We start from the raw sequence: 25,434 nt of genomic DNA, 5'->3' as shown, positions 1-25,434 counted from the left end.
AAGTGACCTTATATGTAAACTACTACTTTTATAGAACTGACAACATATTTTTTCACCCCTACGCTGATCTATGACTTTCAGTTCGTTTATAGATAAAATTGCAATGGATGTAATATAAGCTTTTCTTGCAACTGCTTCAAGACAGAAATTAAAAAAGCTAAACTCAAAGAAGGAGATGGGTGTAAATTAAATGCTATGAATGAAAGGACCAGCATATTTTTAAGTACTGAGAAAAATGTATGAAAAGTGACGTAATTAAGAGCTAGTGAAAGGTCAAATAACTTAATATGTGTTTTTGATGTCTTCGACAGGGACGTACGTGTTCAAACGCGGTTCAGATTTACATTTTACATCAGGATAGGAAGCTCGTCGCTCTAAATAGTTGGACAAAACCAGTTCAAGATCAACAAGAAAGCAGTAAAAAAATATTCTCATAGTCCGAAACAGCACATAGATGCTTTTATTTAACGTGCTCGCAATTGAGGCAATTAGACCAAATAAATTCTTAGTAGACGAAGGATCCTCTGCGTCATTAATATATGCAGATTGGTTTAAATAAACGTGCACAAAGATTACACTCAGTTAAGTAGAAAGTAAAGTAAAAAAAGTAAAGTAAAAACTAAAGCAAAAAAGTAATTCCATTGTCCTTAACAGAAAACACAGTTCCGTCTTTGGAACTCTCTGAACAAACATTTGATATGGAGTCCCATAATGACAAACATACGAAATTAAGGAGCTCGCCAATTAAAGGGAACAAAGATGCTCAGCCAAGTATTTTAATTTGAGTAGAAAATTTAACAACAACTTTTCGAAAGGGATTTTGGATTTTGCATATAAGAGATCGCCATACATAACTATTCCTTCTTCGGTAAATCTCGATTTCAGATCCTACAGTAAGATCCTGGTGTGTTTAGGGTTAATAAAAATGATTTATTCTTGTTCTATTTTAAAATGAACAGGCTTGTTAACGAAATAAATCACATATTCGCTGACGCAAGTGAGCAGGCATTTGGCACAGTGGCTTATTGGCGACAATATTGAAACTTTTTTTCTAGGAACTCGATTAAGAATACAGTTTCTGGCATATTGTATAGCAGAAGTTCTGGATAACAAAAAAGAAAGGCTCATTGTCATGATTGTCCTGACTATGGCAAAAGATCTATTAATAGACAGTGGTCGTTTTTCAAACTCTATGCGCCAAGAGCGAACCATGGGATATTGGCTGTAAGTACTCACCAGCTTATATGTAATACTTGCAAAGGGACATCTACATACAGACTTAATTATATTGTACTGTCTTAAAACACGTTACCATCAAAATAACGGTCATGTCAACTTACTAAAGCAAAAAGATGCATATGTCCACCGCCACTACATAGAGCAATTGTCAACTTCTAGTACAAAACAGTCAGTAGTGCGTTTACTTTGCCGTCTTTACCATATGAACCTCAGCTTCAATATGAGCGAAATGAATTTCGGGCAAACGAAATCGTTAGCATCATCAAAAATTAACTGAATCCGAAAAAACCCCATGCCGCGAACACATAACTCCGAAAATGATCATTGAGTTGATTGATCATTGATCAACGCTCAGGTTCCCCTTAGCCTTGAAAATAATGCCCTGCTGTATAACTCGGTACTAAAACCTATATGGATGTACGGCTCACAGTTAGGGGGGAATGTCAGTCGAAGATCTTGAGAAAAATCACCGGGGCACAGTAGTAGGTTCGTCTTCGTCGCAATGACTTACCCTCCCAGCGATCGACTTGAGGGACGCGCAACCAGAATGCAGTCTTAGTCTGGAGTCTTATACTGTTAGTTAGTAATTTTAATGTTAAGATTCTTAAACTTATTTTAAGTTTAAATTAAGAGAAGATTCAATAAAAAAAGAAGCAAATTTCATAAAAAAAAAACAAGAAAGGAAGTTAACTTCGGCAAGCCGAAGTTTGTATACCCTTGCAGTTATAAGAAATAATCAACTTTAGTAACACCATGTAAAATTTTTAGGTATTGTTGCTGACTTCAGTGATATTAAAAAAAAATTATTTCATTCTTTTTTCAGACCATTCCGATTTTTATTAATTTAATTCGAAATTCTTAAAAATAAAAAAAAATAACTATTATAAGATAATATGTCATAGAGGCCCAAGCTTTAATTTGTTTTATATTATATTCGCACTAGTTTTCCGACCGTTCCTATGACAGCTGTATAATATAGTCGTCCGATTTTGATACAATTTAATTCGAAATTTAAAAAATGTTATTTCCAAGCGTAGGAGGTTATATGTTAAAAAACACCGAAGATATAATTTTTTCATTCATACTTTTGGGCTTCCATTATTTGGAACATTAGTTACGGCTTACATTAGAAACAGTGCACGCATCGGCGAACAACAGCACTGCACTGGTGTAGTGCAATGATCAACCAAATTGGCTGCCAAAGCAATGTATAATTTAACAAAACGATTCTCTTTAGGAATTAATTTCGGAAACTGGGTTTTGGATCCGACTTAGCTAGTCGACCGACCACTCGCACCAAGGGTTATTTGCGATTTTCGAAATTCTTATTGCTTATTGCTAATGGGTATTGACATATTTTTGTTTAGTTTGATAAATTCGAATACGAGCGATGCCGAACAGCTTTCGCGAATATCGAAAAGAAAAGCCTGAGTTCTGTAGATGATATAATAATATCGTTCCAAAGAGAGAGTTTTTGACTAATTGTAGGAATGGATGATAAGAAACCGCAGCAACCATCTAAGCACTTCATTCTAAGTTGAATTTCGAGGAACATTGCAGCCAAGTGCCTAATAAGTTAAATAGTCCATTGGTCGAGTCAATAAACAAAGCGAAGGGCCTTCGAACCAAGACAAATTGAGATCTTTAAGTAAAGATCTTAAAGTAACGGTGATAAGATGATAAATTTGTAGAGTCTGATCATATAATCAATTGAAACTTTCCACGTGATCTTTTTAATACTTCATGTCTTCACATTATGGTGAAGATTGCCGACTTTTCGAGTTTATGGAGTCTGCATTTTGGCAAAATTCTGTACAGGCTAGACTGCATAGTTGGTCGTACCAAGTAAACTTGTTTTATCGTGATTTGCTTAGTGGTTCCATGCAATTTTCTTTTAATTTCCCGATGCTACCATGCCACAAACAGCATTTTGTAGTGTTGGACCTGAATGCTTGTGACATAAATGTGGTTTCCTAACAAGCCGAAAAACAAGTCAGCGCTGAACAGCATAACTACGCGTTTAGGATAGAACAAGGAAGAACGCTAAAGTCGAGTGCCTCGACTATCAGACACCCGTTACTCATCTGTATGAAGCAAAGCGATATTTTAGGGCGCCACATGCCGATTATTTCAGTAGATGTTATGTGTGCGGCAGATAGATTTAAGAGTTTTAACCGTTTGAGGGCGTTAGAGTGGGCGCGGAACATTTTTTAGGTCAATTAAAAGATATTGATGAGACAAACACATTTCAGATAAAATTTTGTTTCTATCATAAATTTGTATGCGCTACAGATTTTCGCGGATTGTGGGAGTTAGAGTGGGCGTAGCACCCCGCTGTGGCCTTTCCTGCTTTAACCAGTATATCAAACGGTTTAACTTTTTTAATATTGGAAAAGGAATCGTCGTTGTGAACTAAGCTATTAAACAAACCTTTACAATTTTTAAACTCGGTGTAATTACCGTAAAATTTTACTTTTACTTTTATTTGCGAAGGTTGAACGACATCCTTCTTGTTCTGATCGCTAATAGATTGATATTAATAAGTCCTTTGTTGATACACATAATTCTTCTTACTCCTTTCTATATGACAATTCCATATTAATTGCTTCTAATTATTGTTGCAAATCGAACGAATTTTCAGTGTTTCCATTTAAAATGGCCACGAACTGTGGCCTCAATTTTTATTGTGTGATTCTTATTCCGCTCAAGCTATTTAAATAATTGCTGTGTGTCCTCTTCGCTGAGGGTGTTCTACCAATACTTTTTCGACTTACACCCAGTGTGACCTGCATTTATATTTTTTATACTATTTCTAACAAATAAATGCCAATACAATACTGCCCTTAGCGATAGTATGCATGCACTGTCCCTCCTTACTGAAGAAACCGAAAAGTCCAAGTCCCCGAGGGACGAGGCAAGGCAACTAAGGTAAGACCGAATGTGGCGGTTTATATTGGGTATGGGCCTTGTTGTGGTTAAAAACTAAAAACCAAGTGAAATTATAATATGTACGAGTACAAGTAAGAGTTATAAAGCTTACATGTACTTACGTAGGCAACTTTACCATCGATGTAAAATGCGTATCGCTGTACAGGCGCTCCCACAATAAGAAAAACTGGGGATGTACCGAACGGTGTTTCGACGACGAGCTTAGTTTGGCTACGGCTGATACTCTCCTGCGACGATTTGGGTTCCATTAACGAGTTTGGCGCAGTGATTGTCCGAATCAACGACGAAATGTAAGAAGGGGTAACCACTATCCGAGTGCTTCAGCAGCGAAAAATGGTGCCGACGAGATAAAGGTTAGGGCGCACCGACTGTGCGCTCTTAATCCAAGATAAAAATTCGGAGCTCTCTCCGAGCCGCTATGTGGGGCTCCAACGACTAGATGGGTAAGGGCGCTCCCGCTGTGAAGAAAGAAAGGTGAAGGAAATAGTTGACGGGCTGAGGGCGTAATCCAGTTTTAGTATCCAGTATTTTCTAAAGGTGTTAAACGTTGCTAGCCGACTTGTTGTGGGTAAACTATTAACGATGTCACCTGTGTTATGCCGCTGCTCGCAGCCCTCTATAGTCAGGCATGGTAACAAACCTATAAATAATAAATACATAATGGAATGATGTTAAACTTGGAATGTGCTATGATAACTCAGACACCTAGCGAACAGGTGGAAAAGTTGCTAGCAAAATTCATTGTACCACCCATATTTCTTCATCATCAACATTGCCTATGCGAGTCCAAAAAACATTATTTGTCAAAATGCCCATAGCTCTTCGGATTGACTCCCACTCAAAAACCCTGCATCTTTGTTTATAATGCTTACCAAAGGAACTGCCGCCAGAAGCATTATTTTATTTTCGTATGGAATCGAATCCCATTGTACTTGGTACTGCAATTACCGGAATATCTCTGCCTCGCCGAACCTCTCTTCTATAAATGTCAGTGCATCGTCTTGCTTATGAAGCTGCTTTGCATTGCTAAAATTGCTTATGAAGCTGCTTTGCATTGGTAAAATTCGTTCAGAAAGCATTTACGCAGCCTGCAGAAAACCAAACTTGGCGGGATCATTTCAGGGTGTCTAAAGGTGGGAGCCTCTACGCGCTTTATCTTTTGTTTCTTCAGGAAGCCAGCACTCAGTGGGAGCTAGAGGCGATTTTTGGTGTACTAAAATCATTTCGGGAGATAAGTGGCCCATGAATTTTGTGATGCAAGCGTGGCTACGTACGGTGCTAAAGGTGTAGTGCCTGCAGCGTGCACCTTTCATTTTTGGTCAGATTCTACTATCGTTTTGGCATGGCTCCCTCAACATCCGTCAGACTTTACATTTTCGTCACAATCCGTCACGCCAGAGTCCGTCAGATATGTTATCCGGTAAATCTACACCTCTTTAGATATTTGGATCAAGACTTTGAAGCCAAGAACCGAAATTCAGAATCTTCCACACGACCAGACAGCACACCTCCTGTCGTAATGCTATCTGAGCGTCGCAGTGGTGCTGTCAAAGGAAACGGGTAGTTCGAAATTTTTTGGGGGAAATGCGGAGGTTCGAGTAAGTCATAAAGGACCGTTTACCGGTGAGAAAATTAAAGGTGATACTCATTTGCTTATTAAATTCAGCGTGTGCACTTCGCCGAGCAGCTCAAGGCACTAACTTCCATTCCTGGAAGAAAGAGCAACTTTGTGCGTCGGGTCGTAATTCTCAGCAGGATTTCGATGCCAAGCACCCAACGATTCCCCCAAAGCTTCATCGCTTAACCTTAGCCATTTTTTATAATTTCCATCGCAAGTTCCTTAAAGCAGGATCGCAGAGCTTGAAGGCCGCTCTACGCCAAGTTTATTTTTGGTTTTTAGTTTTTTTTCGTTTGTTTCGTCACTAAGGCTACGCTTCGAAGTAGTCGAAGATTTATAACCCTGAATGGAAAGCCTTAAAATATTTGGTGGGGCAACTCAGTCATTTTTTTTTAAATAATTAAGTTTTTCAGTTCCCTTGTATGGAAGTCAAGAGAAATTCAAAATCTGGAACTACGACAAGTAATTGTCCGCGTTGTCGGAAAGTCGATTCTATCATTTCATGAGCTGCGCACTTTAGTTTGTGAAATTTTCGCAATGTCAAATTCAAGTCCACGTTGTCCCATTTCCCTAAACCCAGATGATAACGATCTTCTAACGTCTGCTCACTTTCTCAATGTGTCTACAATTAACTCAGTGGACGTACCTGACGTCACCTATCTGAACCTCGATTTTCTAAGCCGAGCGCATGGTATAAGCCAAAATCTCTGTAGACAATGGCGAGAGATAGCAAAAGATAACGCTATAGTAACATAAAAATATGAGATCCAAAGCTCTGCGCAGTGTGTATGCATAATTTGGAAATCTTAATCTAAAATCCCAACTCTCTAGCTTCAATAGTTTCCGAAATATCATCGTTTATATAGAAACTTTTTGAAGCAAATGGTCAATAAATTGTTAAAATTTGTATTCCACTTTTGAAGCCACATTTTTAGCACAGGAATCTCCAGAACCTTCACTTATATTCCCAGCAATGCAGCTTTTATAATTTACAAGATCACAGCGTTCATATGGACAGACAAACCGAAGGCCACACATACCGTAGAATCGAAAGTTAGCGACACATGATATGTAAAATCGAATCTTTTAAAGGGGTATACCTTTTATAGGGTATAAAAGAATACCGCCATATCGTTTTATTAATTTTCGAGAATATCTAATTGATAAGTACCGTAATAAGGTAGAATGATGCGGAATTTCTTTAAATTATCAATTTATATTTAATACATTTTTTGTAATCTCGGCCAATCGCGTTGTCATCGATCTGATAATCGGTGCACTTATTTGCTTTTGCAAATGCGAAGGGTCAACGTGATTTTCAAAATAAATTGGCTATGGAAATTCTTTTTATAAACGAAATATCGGAAATTCTGGTAAAAGAAATAAACATATATTTATTGCAAGTAATCATTTTTTATACCATTTTTGGTGCACACAATACTATTATTAATTTAGTTATTTTATATTTAATCCCTTAAATAGTTTTTGTTGATATAAACCAGTGTAATGAGACCAAAGTTAATATTCATCACTAAGAGACACATGCAGTGAATACAATTGGATTTGAAAATATTTATTTTAAATACCCTACTACAAAGACATAAAATCCTATTTGCAGATCTCGATACAAACATAGCTTAGAAAATTAAGTGAGAACTTTGTCAGGTACCTTGATATAAGGAAAACATTACCCATACTTAAGATCATTTGAAGAAGAGGTAGGCAAACAAATTAATGATATGCTTTTAAGTTTTCTTTCGTATTATTTTTCAAAACGCAAAGTTTGTGGCTTACGAAAAACGCCTAGGCGTTATATTTTGTTTATAACTAAATATTTGCAGGCCGCACTTTAAATTTTACTTCTAAATATATTTCAAAACAAATACAACATTCTTTTTTTTTTAAAGATCTAAAGGATCTAATTCTTATTCTTAACTCTTCTCTTCGTCGACTCTATGGATTCAACCTTTACCTATCATGATATCGGAAACGAATTTCAGCTGACTATCGATGCTTTGAGTTCCGCAATAACGTTAATATCACGCGTCCTTTTAAAAACTGAGGAGAACTACTCAAGGAACGAAAGATAGATGCTTTCTGTCGTGTGGGCCTTTAAAGTGTTATGACATTGTTTTTAAGGGTACTCAAAAGAAGTTTTATATACGACCGTGAGTTTTTCAAAAAGTTGGAAAAATTTCATTGGCGAGGTTTGATACAAGCCTGTGGAAAAACAAACTTTCTTTACTGACAGCAGACATAGATTTTTATAGTTTTGAAATCCCATTTCAAGCATACCACTGTGTCAAAAATCTTACTCAAAAGAAAGAATCATAGTTGTCTTAATCAACAACACATTTTCAAAATATGCTAAAATTTTAATTTTTTAAGACTACGAATTCTGAACATTTTAAAGGAAGTGTTAATCACTTTCGGTATGCCGAAATGTATAATACTGTATATAAACGAGCATAGACTTATCAGGAATCTCTTAATGTTAGAGGATCTACTTAAATTTCAGTGCACAGCAATACCCCGTACGGATTAACAAGTATCGTACAAATAAAGAGGTTTTACTCAACGCTATCCGAAATCTTAAAAAGGACACTGGAAGTATGTATTTTGAGGTCTAATTCTTCAAAGCCGTTCAGGAAATAAAAAATTGATCCATTCCGTAACAAAAAAACACTTAAAACTTATAGAAATACCCGTTATTCGTAGAGTAAGACGGTAAACAAGATTCTTCGGAAAGGGTTTACCAGGTAGAAGAAAGCGTTTCCGAGCCCATTAAGTACATATACATATATGGCCATTCTTTTAGAAACCGAACAGCTTTCTCACGTTGATTTACTTGAAACTTTTTCTTACTTATACTTTTCGGTAAGTAAGTATAAATATAAATATTTTTTAGCTAAAATTTTGTTTAGGTTTAAGTTAAGTTAAATAAAAAAAAGCTAGTTTTCAAAAAGTACCCACTGTTTGCAAGACTATATCCCAACTTTAGTTATCCGATTGATTTTATATCTTTTGCAAAAAATCCTCTCAAACCTCTATTTTTGAAATCAATTTTTTTTAAGCACACAAAATTTTTAATTTCCTAAAAAAAAAAATTTATCTATTGCCTCACAATTTAGGAGCCATTTTTCGTTTTGAAGATATCGAATTTAATGTTATAATCCCCTTTGATATTTTCAGCAGCTTTCTTGCTCGCACTCTCTCTCTTTTTCTATATTAATTAAATATATTTTCTTATTTTGTTTAGAAATTATCAATAGATGTTTAAGTAACTCAGAAATACAAAAGCCTTAAGGTTCTGATGAGACCGAGCGAAAAGGCTGCTAAAAATATCAGAGGGCATATTACATTAAATTCGATAGCTTAAAAACAATACGAAATAAACAAATAAATTTAAAAATTTAATAAAAATAATTATTTCATTATTTCTCTGACCGTTTTTTAACAGTTTAAATTAATTAGTTAATTGAAAATCTTGAAAATAAAAAAATGTATATTCCCTATTGGGAATTATATGCAAAAAAAAAACAAGCCATAATTTTTTTCATATTATTTTCCCAACAATTTTCCGATTACTCTTAAGCTGCTATTTAATGTTTTGATCCGATTTTATAAAATTTAATTCGAAATTCAAAACTAACTAAAAAATGTTATTTCCATGGGTAGTAGCTTTATGTTAAAAAACACCAAATATATAATTTGTTTTATATTATTTCAAAACCCTTACAGAGGGTATAATAATTTCAGTCAAAAGCTTGCAACGTAGTGAAGGAGACGTTTCCGACCCCATTAAGTATATATATTCTTGATCAGCGTCGCTAAACGAGTCGATCTAGCCATGTCCGTCTGTCTGTCCGTCTGTTTTGAAGCTATCGGGCTGAAACTTTCTCAAAAGTCTTCTTTCTATTGCAGGTAGTATATAAGTTTAAACCAGCCGGATCGGGCAACTATATCTTATAGCTCCCATAGGGACTTTGGGGAAAAAAAAAGAAAAAAAAATTATATCTTTGGTGTTTTTTAACATATACCTTTTTAAGCTTGGATATAACATTTTTAAATTAGTTTTGAATTTCGAATTAAATTTTATCAAAATCGGACGACTATAGCATATAGCTCCCATAGGAACGGTCGGAAAATTAGTGGTAAAATTATATTGAAAAATTATATTCTCGGTGTTTTTTTACTTATAACCTCTTACGCTTGGAAATATAATTTTTTATTTGGTTTTGAATTTCGAATTAAATTTTATCAAAATCGGACGACTATATCATATAGCTGCCATATGAACGACCGGAAAATTAGTCGGAAAATATGAAATAAAAATTATATCTTTGGTGGTTTTTAACATATAACCTTATAAGCTTGAAAATAACATTTTTTTAATTAGTTCTGAATTTCGAATTAAATGTTATCAAAATCGGACGACTATATCATATAGCTGTAGGACCGATCGGATAATTAGTCGGAAATAATGTGAAACAAATTATAGCTTTGAGACTTTTTGACATATTATCTTATAATATTGGGAATATACAATTTTATATTTTTAAGAATTTCGAATTCAATTCAATAAAATTATTGATTATTTTTTATAACTGCAAGGGTATACAAACTTTGTCTTGCCGAGGTTAACTTCCTTTCTTGTCTATTCTAATTTACACACGCTTCAAATCCTAGTCTTGTTTTGTCTGTTTTTGATAGTAGAAGTAAAACATTTTAGAGCAATCTGTAAAAAAGTCAAATGTTACAGTTTTGCACTCTATTCGAAAATTTTTATCTTAGTTTCCGAGTTTTATAAGCGTCAAAGTTCGTTTGCGTTGATGTGGCTTTGATATTTTAAAGTCGCATATTCAATGCAATGTTCATAGACAGTCAGAAGAAAATTATTGAAACCGGTAATATATTCGACGTTAGCCATATTACTGTTCAGCAAAAGCACAATCACGAAATCATTCCAGTTAATACGTTTGGTCGACCAAAAATTTTAAGCAAAAGAAACTCACGCCACGTATCCAACTTGGTAACGAGCAACCGCGACATAACGCCAGACAAGCCATTCCCAACAGAAATACATTATTTTCGTCGAAACTTTGCTACAACTCAAAAAAATTGGACTATAGTGGATTGGGATACTAAAGTGCAAGAAGCACCTAAAAATGTGAAATGTTTCAAAATTTTTGATTTTTATAGGTTAGTTTATAGGTTGGATAAAACAAAAATTAATCGATTTGAGTCAGCAGGTCGTTCGTGGTATTTGACTAGATTTCCAATAATGCAGTCACCAAGTAATGTAATAATCTGGCTGAGCATTTTACAAGAAAATCTTCCAGAAGTCATTCGGAATATGGGAATATCTGCTGAAAAATTTATTTTTTAAAAAGCTAATAAAATGTTATTTTAAGACAACACCTTCAGTCCATGAAGCGGCGGTAATCTTAACATTTAAACTTAATTTTTATTAATTTTTTTTTAGTTGAGACCCTTGACTATAGCTCTTTTTCTTGTTTAGATTCACAATCCCCAGTTCAATAAAAGACAGTAAAAAAAGAAATAGAAAATAGGAAAAACAAACAATGGATTTATAATACAATTTTTAACTTTGAAAGAATATTTAATTAACGTAAAAATAATACAAAGACTGTTAAATTTAGTAATCAGGTAATATATACAGAAGTAAATAAAAATGGGATGGTATCTTTCTTATCTCGACTTATCTTGAAATACAGTGCTCCCATGGGAACGACCTGTAAGGATATAGAAACTATGGCTTTCCGTAGCTAGCTCAATTTGTTGCTTAGGGTATTCTTACCAACATGAGAAGATAACCAAAATCCTCGAATACTTCCTCGAATGCTCAACGGAGCATTCAAAATCTTCTACACTATCAATTTAGACAGCTATGAAGAAACACTCGCATTGATGACCAATGCATTTCCTAGTATAAAAACAATTAAACAAATTTGCTCTGCGCAAGTAATAGGTTGTCAAAAAAATTCTGCGGCAATTTTATTGACATTTATTTTAAATTTTTCTTTAATTGGCTTATAACGGTTTGACGATTCATGCCCAGCTTTTGACCGATGCTAGGGCTGCTACTATGCCGGTCTCATTCCCATTTTCCGGCGCCATGCGTTCCGGAGCGTGGCGCATCTTGGGCCATCTCTATACCAAAACGTAAACGTTGAGACTATAGTTGTGCGGTGGAAATGGAAACTGTATCGGGTCCATAAACTGCACAAATGTTATTGGCGGCTTGCAATTTTGGCTAATCGTGATTGTACTGTAAAATATCTTTTCGTTATTTTGCTCCATGTTTGCCACGCTATAACTCACGAATGACTAAAAAACAACGACCTGCGAATGACCTTTTCAAAAAATATAGCATGACCCGATGTGACGAACAAAACTACAACTATGCGAGACAGCTAGCGAAAATACCGAATCAAGGAACTGATCAAACAAAAAACAAAAAGCATTAGAACGTTTCGTAAGCTTCTGATGCAGTTTTTAAGAATTTCGAATTCAATTTAATAAAAATAGGACCACTCTAACATACGGATGTAAAAAAAATGGTCTTAAAAAAGAAACTGAGGGACTAGTTTGCGTAGAAACGGACAGAAAGACGGACGGACTCGTCTAGTGACGATGATCAAGAATATATATACTTCATGGGATCAGAAACGTCTCCTTCACTGCGTTCCAGACTTCTGACTGAAATCATAATACCCTCAGCAAGGGTATAAATATGAAATTTATATAAAAGTATTAAACCAAAAAATATTCAGGGAAATTTTAAATTTTCGTATCGTTAAAGAATAAGAAGCGTAAGGTTCATTTTCTTTGAAATCGGCCATCTATTACTATTTGCACCTCTTTGGTAAAACGTAGATGCAATGTACGAAATATTTTCTACTGTAATAACTTTTATCTATTTATAACTTAAAACTTCCCAATGCTTTTAATATTTTTCTTTATTTTCAGGTTAAGATTTGGTTTCAGAACCATAGATATAAATGTAAAAGGCAAGCGAAAGAAAAGGCAATGGCTGAACAAAACCAACATAATCAGGTAAACAAAACGCATAAATTTCTACAGTGCACTTTCTAAAAAATATCTATATAATTGAATTCTTGCACCATAAATTTAAGCTAAAAAAAAAACTTTATTTGATTTCTTATTCTTAAACTGGTTACAATTTTTATATTAGAAGAAAACCGACTTGCTATTGACAAATCTCAAACTGAACTCACTCTCTAACTCCTACTTCATTTACGATCATACGGCGGTTTTGAGCTTTAGAGCTTTTTGTGAGTGTGTTTTGTTGCTATTGAGTGACTCTCTAAATTTGGGCTTTAGACTCCAGACTTGGGTCCCGAAATCTGAGTATCCTGAATTGTGGGAACGTGCCGATAGTCTGCACAGCGTTTACCAATTCTGTATTCTGTGGTGTTTCTTCTTTTGATTTTACATGTTTTACAATAGATTTTCTTGGTATGTTCTTAAATTTATACCATAAATACAATTAAATACTTATACTAATAATTACTTACTAATTACTAATAATTACAAAAGTTGTTAAAGTTATTATTTGAAATACATTATAATATCTTGAATGTGATTCAATTATTTCTTTTGTTTCGATATATGACAATGGTTCCAATTTTGTTATATTATTACTTATATAAACGCTCTGTGTGTAATCTAACAGTGAGTTTGAAAGAGTGTATTCATCTAATTGTATTGAATAATTAAGGATTTTAACTATATTACTTCCGACAATAGAAATTTCTTTATTAATGCAATTTTGATTTAGCAATGTTTTAGGGATGTTCCATTTCAATAAAATATTGGGTTCAACATAAATAATTTGGAAATTTGTATAAGTTTTAGTGAATTTACATTTGGTATTTTCTTGTCTAATTAGTTACTATTTTCTCTGTTTCTTTATTAAATACTTTGTCTTCAAAAAGGAAATATTTTTTAAATATATTTTCTGTTAGAATATTATTATTATCGTCAGGATAAGGAATAATTTCAAAAACAGGAGATTTGATTATCTCTGAAGAGATATGGGAATTATTCAAAATTTTGTTTGTGTCAGTTTTGAGCCAAGTAGAAGTTTTGATTTTTAACAATTTTTCAGGGTTAATATTTTTCAAATAATCATGTTTTAGCGATTTTGGATTGAATAACCCTAACCTTGTCATTTGCATTCTTAGTTCTATGTCTTCTACATATTCGGTAAAATGTCTTAAATTTCTCATTTTTCTTTAAGGTTGTTAATTATTTCAATTCCATTGTTTATAACATCTATTATCATATTTAAATCAGTATTCTTGGCACTAGTGTCTATTAAATTATTAATTTTCTGTTCCATTTCATCCTTATCATCTTGATCTAAAGTTCCGAACAGATATTTGTAAACAGACCCTACAATGTTAAATAAACCTCTTTTACTGCATTTAGCTATTGTAATTCCATAAATTTCTCTTCTAAATTTCTCTACTAAATATCGGATTTGAATAACATCATTGAAGTCTTCGGCTTCATTGGTCCGTTCGTTTCCTTTTGTTATCCTGGAATTATTATCATATTTGCTTTTATTTATTTTCTTTTTCTTTTTAAATGTTGTTTTATAATGTAATATTTTTCTTCCACATTTAGTTTCTTCAAAATGTTTTTCGTCTACTTTCTTTAAAGTACCTGTTTTTTAAATGGGTTTATAGTCTTAGACTTCACTAATGGTGCTTGTTTATATTTTAGGTCTATTTCATAGTCAGGGCGTTTTTGATTTAATTTTTTAATTCTGTTACTTTTCTTCATTTGTGTGTCGAAATCTGGTGTTCCTGCATACATGAAAATATCAGCTGGTGTCTGATTTGTAGCATTATGTTTGGTTTTATGATTGTAAATATAAAGGATTAGTTCGAATTTTGCATATCTATTCTTAATATTTGATTCACTTCCCATGATTCTTAACTTTTTATTTACTGTTTTTTGGAATCTTTCTATATCTGAAATGCCGTTCTTTAAACTCCTTCTGAGTTTAACCAACTATGTAAAGCTACGCACATAAATGCTGAATCTTTATCTGCTTTAATTTCTTGAGGTTTTCCCATTTCATTGAATAATTTCATAATTGCTCTTTTGGCTTCTAACCAATCTCGACCTGTTACTTCCACTAAAGTAGCAAATTTGGAATATACGTCTAGCATGATAAACTGTTGGTTGCATACCATATAAAAATCCATAAGAAATTTATTATTTATTTTAAATATATTCTGAATTTCTGGGGTATATATCATTTTAGTATTTCTATGTTCTGTTTTGGCAATATTACAAATTTCACATTCATTTATTATATTTGAATTAATTTTTGATAGTCAGGGAAACAATATTTTTCTCTGGACCATTTGCAGTTTTCTCAATTCCTGGGTGTATAAGTTCTTTGTGTCTTTTTAGAATTTTTTCTTTAAAGTCTGTGTACGTCAGAACTTGCACTTATAATTTCTACATAAGCTTTTTGGAATATAATAAAATCTGAGTCATCATGGAAATAAATGTCACTCTTTTTGGTTCATAAATACTCTTTAATTATTTCTTTCGCTGAAGTTTCTCTCATTTCTTTATAAATAGTTTTAATTTTTAATTTATGAAAATAGTGTGTCACTTCTGTCGTATTTTCGTTTCCTTTAATCAATTCAATCTGTCGAGAGAAATAATTGAATGGTTTCTCGGTAATAGAAATATAGTTTTGATTGTCTTCTTGTGCACTGTGCACTGTTGCGTCTGCGTTACTATCTGTTTCATCTTGTATGTCCTGTTCAACATTGTCCGTAAACATGGTTTCTTCTATCTTGGTTTCCTGTTCAACATTGTCCGTAAACATGGTTTCTTCTATCTTGGTTCTAGATAATGCGTCGGCTACGTAATTCTCTTTTCCTGGTGAATATTTTATCTGATAGTGGAGTTCATTTAATTTTATTTTCCATCTTTAATTTTATATTTGGTTCCTTGATATTATTTAACAAAACTAAGGGTGTGTGGTAACTTAATATTTCGAAAGACCTGCCGAATAAATATGATCTAAAGTATTTAGTAGCCCATACGATTGCTAAAAGTTCTTTTTCTATCGCAACATAAATTATCTCGTGTTCGTTAAGGGTTCTGCTGGCATAAAAAACTGGTTTATGATTCTGTGATAGTACTGCTCCTATCGCCATGCTACGTCTGTTGTTAAAAAAATGGTTTGTTAAAGTCGGGATAAATTAAAATAGGGTTGGATGTAATTAAGACTTTCATTTTTTCGAATGCTTTTACGTATGGTTTGTCTTTAATATTAATTGTTGCACCCTTTTTAATTTCATAGTCATTGGCTTTACAATATTAGCAATTTGCGAAATTCGAGTATATTCGTAATAACCATGTTTTGTTGAGAATGCCGTTTTGTCTATTGATTATGGTTCCATTTGAAGAGCTTCGCTTTTTTGGAACTATCCAGATTGGTGAACAACAGGGAGATTTTGATTTACGAATTATTCCTGTTCAATCATTTCATTTATTTGCTTATTGACTTCTTCGTCAAAAGTTTGAGGGTATTTTTATGGTTTCCTATATACTGGATCTTCATGCTTGGTTTGAATTGAATGTTTAATAGCACTTGTAAAAGTCAAATTTTCACCTTCCTTGTACTGGATGTCATTAAATTGAAATAAACCCTTTTTTAAACTTTCTTTTTCTTTGTTCCTTCCTCATTCAAGTGTCCTAACCGTATTCATTACATTCTTTTAATTGATTACTTATGGCAAAATTAAATGACTGGTCATTTGACAAAGGTGGATTAAGTCATTCTAATGCGGTCTTATCCTTTTCAATTTATTTTCTTTTCAAACGATGGTGGATTAAGGCATTTTACTGCGGTCTTATCCTTGTCCATATCATATTCTCCATACTTTATATAAAGTAACGTGTCTCCTAACATCACTGTTTCTTCCTCATAATTTATTTTTTCTTTACTTTCTTTTAAATAATCTCTGCCTATCAAAATATCATAATTATCAGAAAATTTATGTAAATAAAATTTCTGTTTAGTAGGACAGATTTTATCTAATGTTACACTTTTATTCAATTCTATTGATCTATTTATTGTATACACTTTAAGTTTAGATGACCCTGTATCTATCATAGCTCTAAACTGTTTTCCCTTAATCATTACTCTGACATAAGGGCAACACTTTCTGTATCTGAGGCAGTTTGCTGAAAATTTATGTCCATCCTGTTCTGTGCACTGTCAGTTTCCCTTTGTCTTTCAACAGGTGCATTGGGAGAATTGTTTGAAGTAGATGCCTGGAAATTTAAAGGATTTTGTGCCCTGCCTTGATCTAGGTTTCTCCTAAACTCTTGATAATTACCTTGTTTCCTAGTGATTTTTACTTTGTGAATTTTGAGGGTTTGATGAATTATTATTATCCCTTGAATTGTTATTGTTATACTTTGGATAATTTTGAGAATTAAACTTTTGATAATAATAATTTTGATGTGAACCTCACGAATACCTTCGATTATCATGACGTCTAGGTTTATAGTTATGGAATGGGTCTGCACCCCAATGGCCTAGAATCATTGCTGCTTCTTTTAGGTTGGCAAGAGTGGTAATATCTTTTTTGGATAAACAATTATACAATCTGTCAGGAAGTTTTCTCTCGATACAATCCCTTATAGTTTTATTTAATTTACTTGTATAAAGTAATCTTTCTGTTGGGTCTTGCTCTAATTCTAATTTATTGTGTACTTTTGAAGCTTAAGTTCATTTACGAACTTACTGATGCTTCCTTGGTAAGGGGTGTCCCGGATGTGCTGGATGATGTCTTCATAAGGCCTGTGATTAGATTTTTCTTCCTCGATGACTGCTTGCGCTGAGTCAACAATGGTCCTTTCGATGGCTCCAGTTTGTCTGGCATCTTGAGAAGGGGATTAGTTGTAGGAGGTACTCAACCCTGGCGATATACCGCTGGATTTCCATCAAAGTATTGTAATTCCTTTATTTGTTCGATCAATTGATTCAAATGAATCTGGGACAGCTGTGGTAGCGCTGATGGTTTAGCCATTTTGTCGTTTTCTTGTTTAATTTAATTTATTTTTGTTTTCAATATAGGCACTTATAATTTTTTAGATTAAGCGCGTATTGACCGATTTGGATTTTATTCAAATTCTGCGTGCGAATGATTTACACATAGATTCTTTTGCGGATCTCTTATTATTGTCCTTTTTTGTTCACGGAATTTACGCTGATCAGGATACAGTATATATAGTATTATCCTTCATCGTATAGTATTATCCTTCTTTTTGATCAGTACCGGCGACTTTTAAAGGATTTTTTGAGATCCTACCGACTGCGACAATTTAATTCTTGCACCATAAGTTTAAGTTTAAAGAAAAAACTTTATTTGATTTCTTATTCTTAAACTGGTTATAATTTTTATATTAGAAGAAAACCGACTTGCTATTGACAAATCTCAAACTGAACTCACTCTCTAACTCCTACTTCATTTACGATCATACGTCGGTTTTGAGCTTTAGAGCTTTTTGTGAGTGGGTTTTGTTGCTATTGAGTGACTCTCTAACTTTGGACTTTAGACTCCAGACTTGGGTCCCGAAATCGGAGTATCCTGAATTGTGGGAACATGCCGATAGTCTGAACAGCGGCCCGTTCTAATTGTTTATTCTACAAGCTGAGGTTTTTGTTTCATGATAATTTTTGGATTTTAATTCTTATTTCTTAGAGGGTGACTTGATTATTATTTCTTAAAGGGTGTCTCGAGGGTGACTGTGTGTATGTGTGGCTGTGTAAACATGTGCATTGGAGTACGTTGAACTATGGATATGTCACTATATTTAAAAAAGAGAACAAACAGTGTCTTTAACTTGAGAACTTGTTATTTAAAAATTTTAATCGATGGTGCCCTGTTTGTTTGTTTAATAATGTTTACAGTCCGGTTGTGTACACACAATATTGTAATAAACAAAAGAATTCAAATTTTAAAATAGCATATTTTCATATTATTTTCCCACCAATGTTCCGGTTGTTCGTATGGCAGCTATATGATATAGTCGTCCGATTTGGATAAAATTTAATTCGAAATTCACAACTCATTAAAAAATGTTATTTCCAAGCTTAGAAGGTTATATGTTAAAAACACCTAAGATAATTTTTTTTTTTTTAATTTTTTCATCGATATTTAAATATAACATTAATTGGAACTAGATAATTGAAATTGGTATTTGGTGAGAGAGAAAGAGAGAGAGGGTTTAAATTTGTATGTTTTCAATCAAATAAGTTAACCACGCACTGCTCTCCATCTTATGGACACACACATGTTTTAATAAATTTATTATTATCTATGGGCGTAGGACAAACAAACTTGCCCTGCGTAAGAAGTTAAAGAATCAAAAACTTAAATCGTAACAGTCTAACTGTTATAGTTTCCAGTATATGGTGTGTTATATATGGAGACTTCTGGATAAACTGCTGCTGTATGTATACTTGCTCCACAAATTAAACGCCCTTCTGCCGTGAACATTTGAATTATTGAACGATGAATTTATTTTTTGAAATTCTGCCACTCGATTTGTGTCTTTGGACTGACAAGAAAGGAATTGACTGATCGGAAACTATCGACAGACTCCTTTTGGATAGATTGCTAAGCGTTTCTTTAAGGCAGCTCCAGACTCCTGTACTATGGAACAGGGATTTCAGGTAACTGTTCACCTGCAATCGCTTGTATTCGAAGCGCTCACTTAAAGTTTTCAGGCAGAGTCATCATTGGTGAGTGGGTATCTCGTAACCATAGAATGATCTTCGCCACTTGTTTTTTAATTTAAGTGCAATAATTTTTCAACTGATGTTAGACTCGGATTGTCTATGTATATCGCCGTGAAAGGGTCTATAAGAGGGAGCCGGCAGCCAAATTACGTGGAATTTTGGGACGGAGTTACTGGAGTTGGAGGTATTTGGGAGGAATCCTGCTGTATTTGATCGAGGATCTGAGCTGCAAACGTTTCGTATGCGGAATACGTTTCGTTATATTTCGCCTTGAGTATTGATTTGATGTTTGCGGCGTTCTCGCATGCAGCCATAACGCAATCGGAGCATATGCAGCCTTTACCGCTTGCCGCATGGATTTTTGTAAAAATATACGGACTTTAATTTTTCAAGTTTGCTACAAACTATTATTGAGATCCCTTGACCCACTGTGCACTGGTAAAACGAAGATGTTCGAGTATATGTACTATGTGGGTGCGAATAGCGGAATAACATAGCGAGAATTGTGAAGACTTATGTTTGTTTGTCGGTGCGTTTGTTTTTCACCTGCACAATTTAATTGTAGACGTTTTTGCTGAAGTAAATCTGCTTAAATTAGGATTGATTTTTAAGGCTAAGAAATACTAAGCAGTAATTTTAGGAAAAAATTACTTGGAGTGGACTGTATTAGAAGTTGTTGTTGAGGTGGACTGTATTAGAATACGAGTATATGTATATAACAACACGCAAGTGGAACACAGAAAAAAAGAATAACACAAGGGTGCTTAACATGACCAGCACCCAACAAACCAATCGTAGCCCAATTGGTAACAGTACTAAGCGCTCAGTATCACCCATTGGTTTTGAGAATTGCTGATCACCATATTATTAGTTTGGAAGTTGGGGGTGTAAGTGTTTGAGCCAATTCTAGCTGGCGAGTTTTTCCAAAAGTGGTAAAACTAATGTTTTTATATTGAGCTGTTTAGCATCGCCTTAAATTTCTAGCATTTTAAAACATAATTTTAGGACAAGCTGACAAACAGAATTATTTTTTTTACCCGTTACTCGCAGAGTACAAGGGTATACTAAATTCGTCCATAAAGTATATATATTCTTGGTCAGGATCACTAGCCGAGTCGATTTAGCCATGTCCGTCTGTCCGACCGTCCGTCCATATAAACGCTGGTATGAACGCTGAGATATCGGAAACTTTAAGAGCTAGAATATTCCTACGCATTGCAACTTTCTTTCAGCAGGGTGCCACGCCCACAATCCGTTTTTAATAGAAAAAAAATGTTAACTGCAATGTATTAATCTCATCAATACCTATAGACCTATACCTACCTATATATCTCCATCGAGGCACTCGACTATAGCGTTCTTCCTAGTTTCATTTTGAGAAGTCCCCCAAAATCTGGTTTTGAGTAATTCTTTTGAATGGAACAACCGATTTTGACATTTGAGGTGTAATTTGTCGCGTATTTTAAGTAAAAGTACAATAAGGTGAATATTAATTATTCCCACCGATCCCAAAAGATAAAAATTTTCCAATTTTCACTTACACCCTTTCACCACTCTTTCCCCCAAACCAGATGATTTTCTAAAAGTCTTTTAGTTTTTGCAATACCCTTTCGATTGATGTTTTACTGTAGATTACAGTAGATTTTCACATCTTCGTGCATATATAGTAGTCGCCTTCGCACACCCACCTGGCGCGCTTTGTCACTACGTGGAGTGCCGACCACAGTGTTTTTTTTTATAGTGCGAGAGGGATGAAAATATACTTCCAGGAAGTCATTTTTCAAAAGCACACCTAAAGCGTCACCCATATACACCTAGTTCGAACTTCACTGAAAGGGTGGCCACTTTTCTACTTTTGCCGACACTATTGATACGTAGTCTCCGCATGAGCATTTTATTTAAGCCAAAAAAATAGATAATAAAACGCACGCCTAAGCTTAAACACTGTCAAATACGTCAAGCAGAAAATAATTGCGTTCTTATTATGCGACTAACAAAAGTCCATATCTACTTAGTTGATCTAATATATCATCAATTCTAGGGAGTGGTTCTGTTGGTTTTTGCTCTCCTTGTCAAAGGGGTATTTAAGATGGTCAGTGTCGATATACCTAAATGATATCTCTTTTTTAATATGTTTACGCTATGGTTTTCACGATTTCTTTAAACCATGAGTAAAATGCAGAGATAATGGACTGATGGAAAAAGGTGTGACCATTTGTATCTAATAAACTTACTTGTATAAAAAAAAGTGTATTCATACCAGTATTATATATCATTAATGGGAATTTGACATTGCAAAAACACAGTATTATAAGTTATAAGTGTATTGCGTGCTCTTCGATTTTAATTTTTTCGGTCTTGGCTAATCTGGGCTCTTTCATTGGGACGATGGGGCTTTGGTTTCGATATCATAAATATATTCCCATGGTTTGGCACCAGTTTCGACCCTTCTGAGTAAATCTGCATCGTCGTTGACGTCATTTAACGGTCCGTTCTCTAAAAATTAATTTGAGAAAATTTCATGGAATGAGCCCAGCGATATACCGACATCCTTATTAACTTCTCTGATAGTGATGCGACGATTTTCCAAAACAACTTTCTTCACTTCCTGAACATTTTCAGTATTTGTTGGGGGAGCGAGGCTCGTGGTTGGCATCTTTTTGTCCATCTTGGAAGAGTTTGTACCACTTTACACATTTTTATATCCTTGTCGATGTATTATGATTTCGGTTAGAAAACGTTTCTAACATAATATATATTCTTCATCAGGATCCCTAGGAAGTCGATCTAGCAATGTTCGCCTGTACGTCCGGCTCTTTGGATCTGTGTTACGTCTTGAAAATAGAGGCTTTGCTATTTTATTCATAGTCTTGTTTTTTTTTTTTTTTAGTTTAAAGAAAATTTAAAGTAACTAAGAGAAGTACTTTTATTCTTGATCAGAATCGGTAGCTCTATTGATCTGTGTTCTACAAGTAAATCGAGATACAGCTAGCAGCGGTGTTAGATTGGACTTTGCAAATTTTATTGACAAAATCAATATGTTCCCATTTGTTTTATGTTATTTAAAATAGTGGCTTGATTAAATTTTTACCCCAAATTTATTTTCTTTCTTTAGATTGGTTCGTTAAAAACCGAAACATTTTCGCATTATGTTGATAATAAATTCTGGCAGTAAGCTTCATGTCACGGGTTACAAATTAAGTTTTGTAGGCTGCGTAGGATTTTTAAATACCAGTTTAATAGAGATATATTTAAGAGCTGTGTCACATCATTAGAATGATTCAAGAACACTAAAATAACGTTTAAAATAGTAGTAACTGCAAAAAGAATTTGTCAAATATCATTTTGTTTATATTTGTATACCCTTTTTTTAATACCCTTGCAGAGGGTATAATAATTTCAGTCAGAAGTTCGCAACGCAGTGAAGGAGACGTTTCCGACACCATATAAGTATATATATTCTTGATCAGCGTCACTTGACGGGTCGATCTAGTCATGTCCGTCTGTCTGTCCGTTTCTACGCAAACTAGTCTCTCACTTTTGAAGCTATCGGGATGAAACTTTTTTAAAAGTCTTTTTTCTATTGCAGGTAGTATATAAGTCGGAACCAGTCGGATCTGACAACTATATCTTATAGCTCTCATAGGGACTATCGGAAAAATTAAAAAAATATATATCTTTGGTGTTTTTAGCATATAACCTTCTCAGCTTGGAAATAACATAGCAAAACTATCGCTTTTTCGCAATACGATCGGTATGTATTTCGACCACGTTCCCTTCCCTTCACACATAGGTCGTCGCGAGCAATACGATCTTTATTTCTTACCTACTCCACTTCTCTCGTCGACACAGACAAACGAAGTCGCTCTTATGGTTGATAGTCCTTTCGTTCTTTGATTATATTGGCGGCGGTTGTCCGTCACACAATATTCTGCTATTTGTATCCTCCTCAAATTCTGTTGGGTAAAGTGGCTTGTCTTGGTGGCAGTAGACAACGTGAACGCGCCTGAAAAGTCGCCTTGCTTCGGAGCTAGCGTCATCCGTCAGCAAGACACCAGAATGGATTCCTCCCCCTTTTCTAATCGCTTTAGGTCCCTATACCAGACTAGAGCTTTAACTTTGTTGCCAGTATGGATCGAACAGACTACGATTACTTTTCACGCTGACTGTTGCACCAAGTATGGTTACCAGAAGGTCGATCATAATCCTCGAGTTTCTAAATGGCATTTTCTTCTTCCTTCACCAGTTTGAGTGTGGTTAGTTAAATGCACCTCTCCCCTCGACTTAAGATTTACCGTTGTGTTTCTATATGACTCTTTCTATTTGGAGGACGTACGTAACATGTAAAAAGTATTTTTTTAACACGGTTAGTTAGTCGGTACACTCTACTTTAGCGTTCTTTCTTGTTTAAAAATAGTGGTTTACTACTTAATAATATTTTAAGAGACTTACTGATAAATTCGAGCTATTTAATTATAGTATTTTACAATACGCTTTTATAAACTTTTAATTATTTTTAATATAATAGATTTTTTTAAAGTAATTATTTTTATCTTTGATTCTAGTCTGCAAGCTCACCGAGACGTGTTGCCGTTCCTGTACTTGTAAAGGATGGTAAGCCCTGTTCCGGAAATAACAATTCGACTCAATCGCAATCACATGGAAATAGTACCACGTCGGCAGGAAATAATAACGGTTCTACAAATAGTGGAAATACCAATAGCGGAGGAGTTTCTGGAACTGCTAATGTGTCGAGCGGTCTCAATCTAATTACAGGAGATGCTCCAAATTCTCACTCGCCAGATACATCTACTTCTTTACTCGCTGGTTATGGGACTGTTGGAGGTTCCAACGTTGCTATGCTGCAACAGCCCTGCAATAATACTTTGATGTCAAATAGCTTAGCAATGGCATACAGAAACCAAAATAATTTCATTTCCAATGGACATCAGCAGCAATGTGGTGGATATTTACCTTTACAGGGGCGAGCATGGTAAAACTGTATGATTGAGGTTCGTTTATTTTTTTCTAAGTGTACTCTATTCGGCTATGTATGTAGGAGATATTACCTAAATACAAACTAAAATGTTATATCGGATATCAGTTTCATTAAATATACAATTATAATATAACCTTACTTTAAGTTTAATAGTAAACAAATTTAATAAAATATACATATATAATTATAAAATAACTGCTCAAAAATATTTATATAAGTGTATATAACTAGGACAATGTATTTAATAAATAAATATTATTGAAAGATATATGATATGGAAATTCAAACATAAAGAGCAGCTTTCACTGTTATTTGCTATGACTTTTACCACAAATATATTTTTTCGGCTGCCGCTCCCGTATGAATTCATATTTGTAGCCTTTCTTGATTTCTAAAGGCGACGTGTCTGCAACCACAAAGAATGTATATTCTGGATCAGCAAACTAGACAAGATGATCTAGCCATGTAATGTTTATAAATAGCGACAAGGAGAAGGAGCAAAGGATTGCGACTCGTAGTGTCGATTACTCAAGGCGATCATGATAATCTTTGATTATTGGCTGTTTGGACTTGGGAGTACAGGGGGCCCATGGTCAACGCAGTTACTTCCTTCGCCCGATGCCAACCATCTCCTGTTTGCCGCCAATGAAATACCAATAAAAACATACGGGACGAGAAACGTGTTAGTGTCTACCCATCTTAACCGTACACACCAAATAAAAATTATATTGATATCGTTACGCAATATAAATACCAATCTCTGTATCCTGTTGATGCTTAATGCTGTAATATGTC

General features: G+C 34.3%; 1 protein-coding gene and 1 long non-coding RNA gene across 6 annotated transcripts in view; one reads left to right on the top strand and one right to left on the bottom strand.

Annotated features, from left to right (window-relative positions):
* Window positions 1–17,375, bottom strand: part of LOC122818544 (uncharacterized) — a 53,201-nt gene extending 35,826 nt beyond the window's left edge. The window contains exon 1 of the long non-coding RNA XR_007765460.1: window positions 17,230–17,375. This is a non-coding gene — a long non-coding RNA (uncharacterized LOC122818544). The remainder of the gene's footprint in view (window positions 1–17,229) is intronic.
* LOC108035862 (homeobox protein Nkx-2.4) overlaps window positions 1–24,932 on the top strand; it is a 56,509-nt gene extending 31,577 nt beyond the window's left edge. For all 5 annotated transcript variants that reach the window (XM_044092754.2, XM_044092755.2, XM_044092756.2 and 2 more), the window contains 2 exons: window positions 12,800–12,886; window positions 24,206–24,932. In XM_044092754.2, coding sequence (XP_043948689.1) covers window positions 12,800–12,886; window positions 24,206–24,637 — 519 coding nt within the window. In that variant the 3' untranslated portion in view covers window positions 24,638–24,932. The remainder of the gene's footprint in view (window positions 1–12,799; window positions 12,887–24,205) is intronic.
* Window positions 24,933–25,434: the final 502 nt, after the last annotated feature.

This window comes from Drosophila biarmipes, unplaced genomic scaffold, assembly GCF_025231255.1.
Source record: "Drosophila biarmipes strain raj3 unplaced genomic scaffold, RU_DBia_V1.1 ptg000017l, whole genome shotgun sequence".
Lineage (NCBI taxonomy): Eukaryota > Metazoa > Arthropoda > Insecta > Diptera > Drosophilidae > Drosophila > Drosophila biarmipes.
Note: the sequence above shows the minus strand (reverse complement) of the source record. Positions and strands in the feature narration are given on the sequence as shown.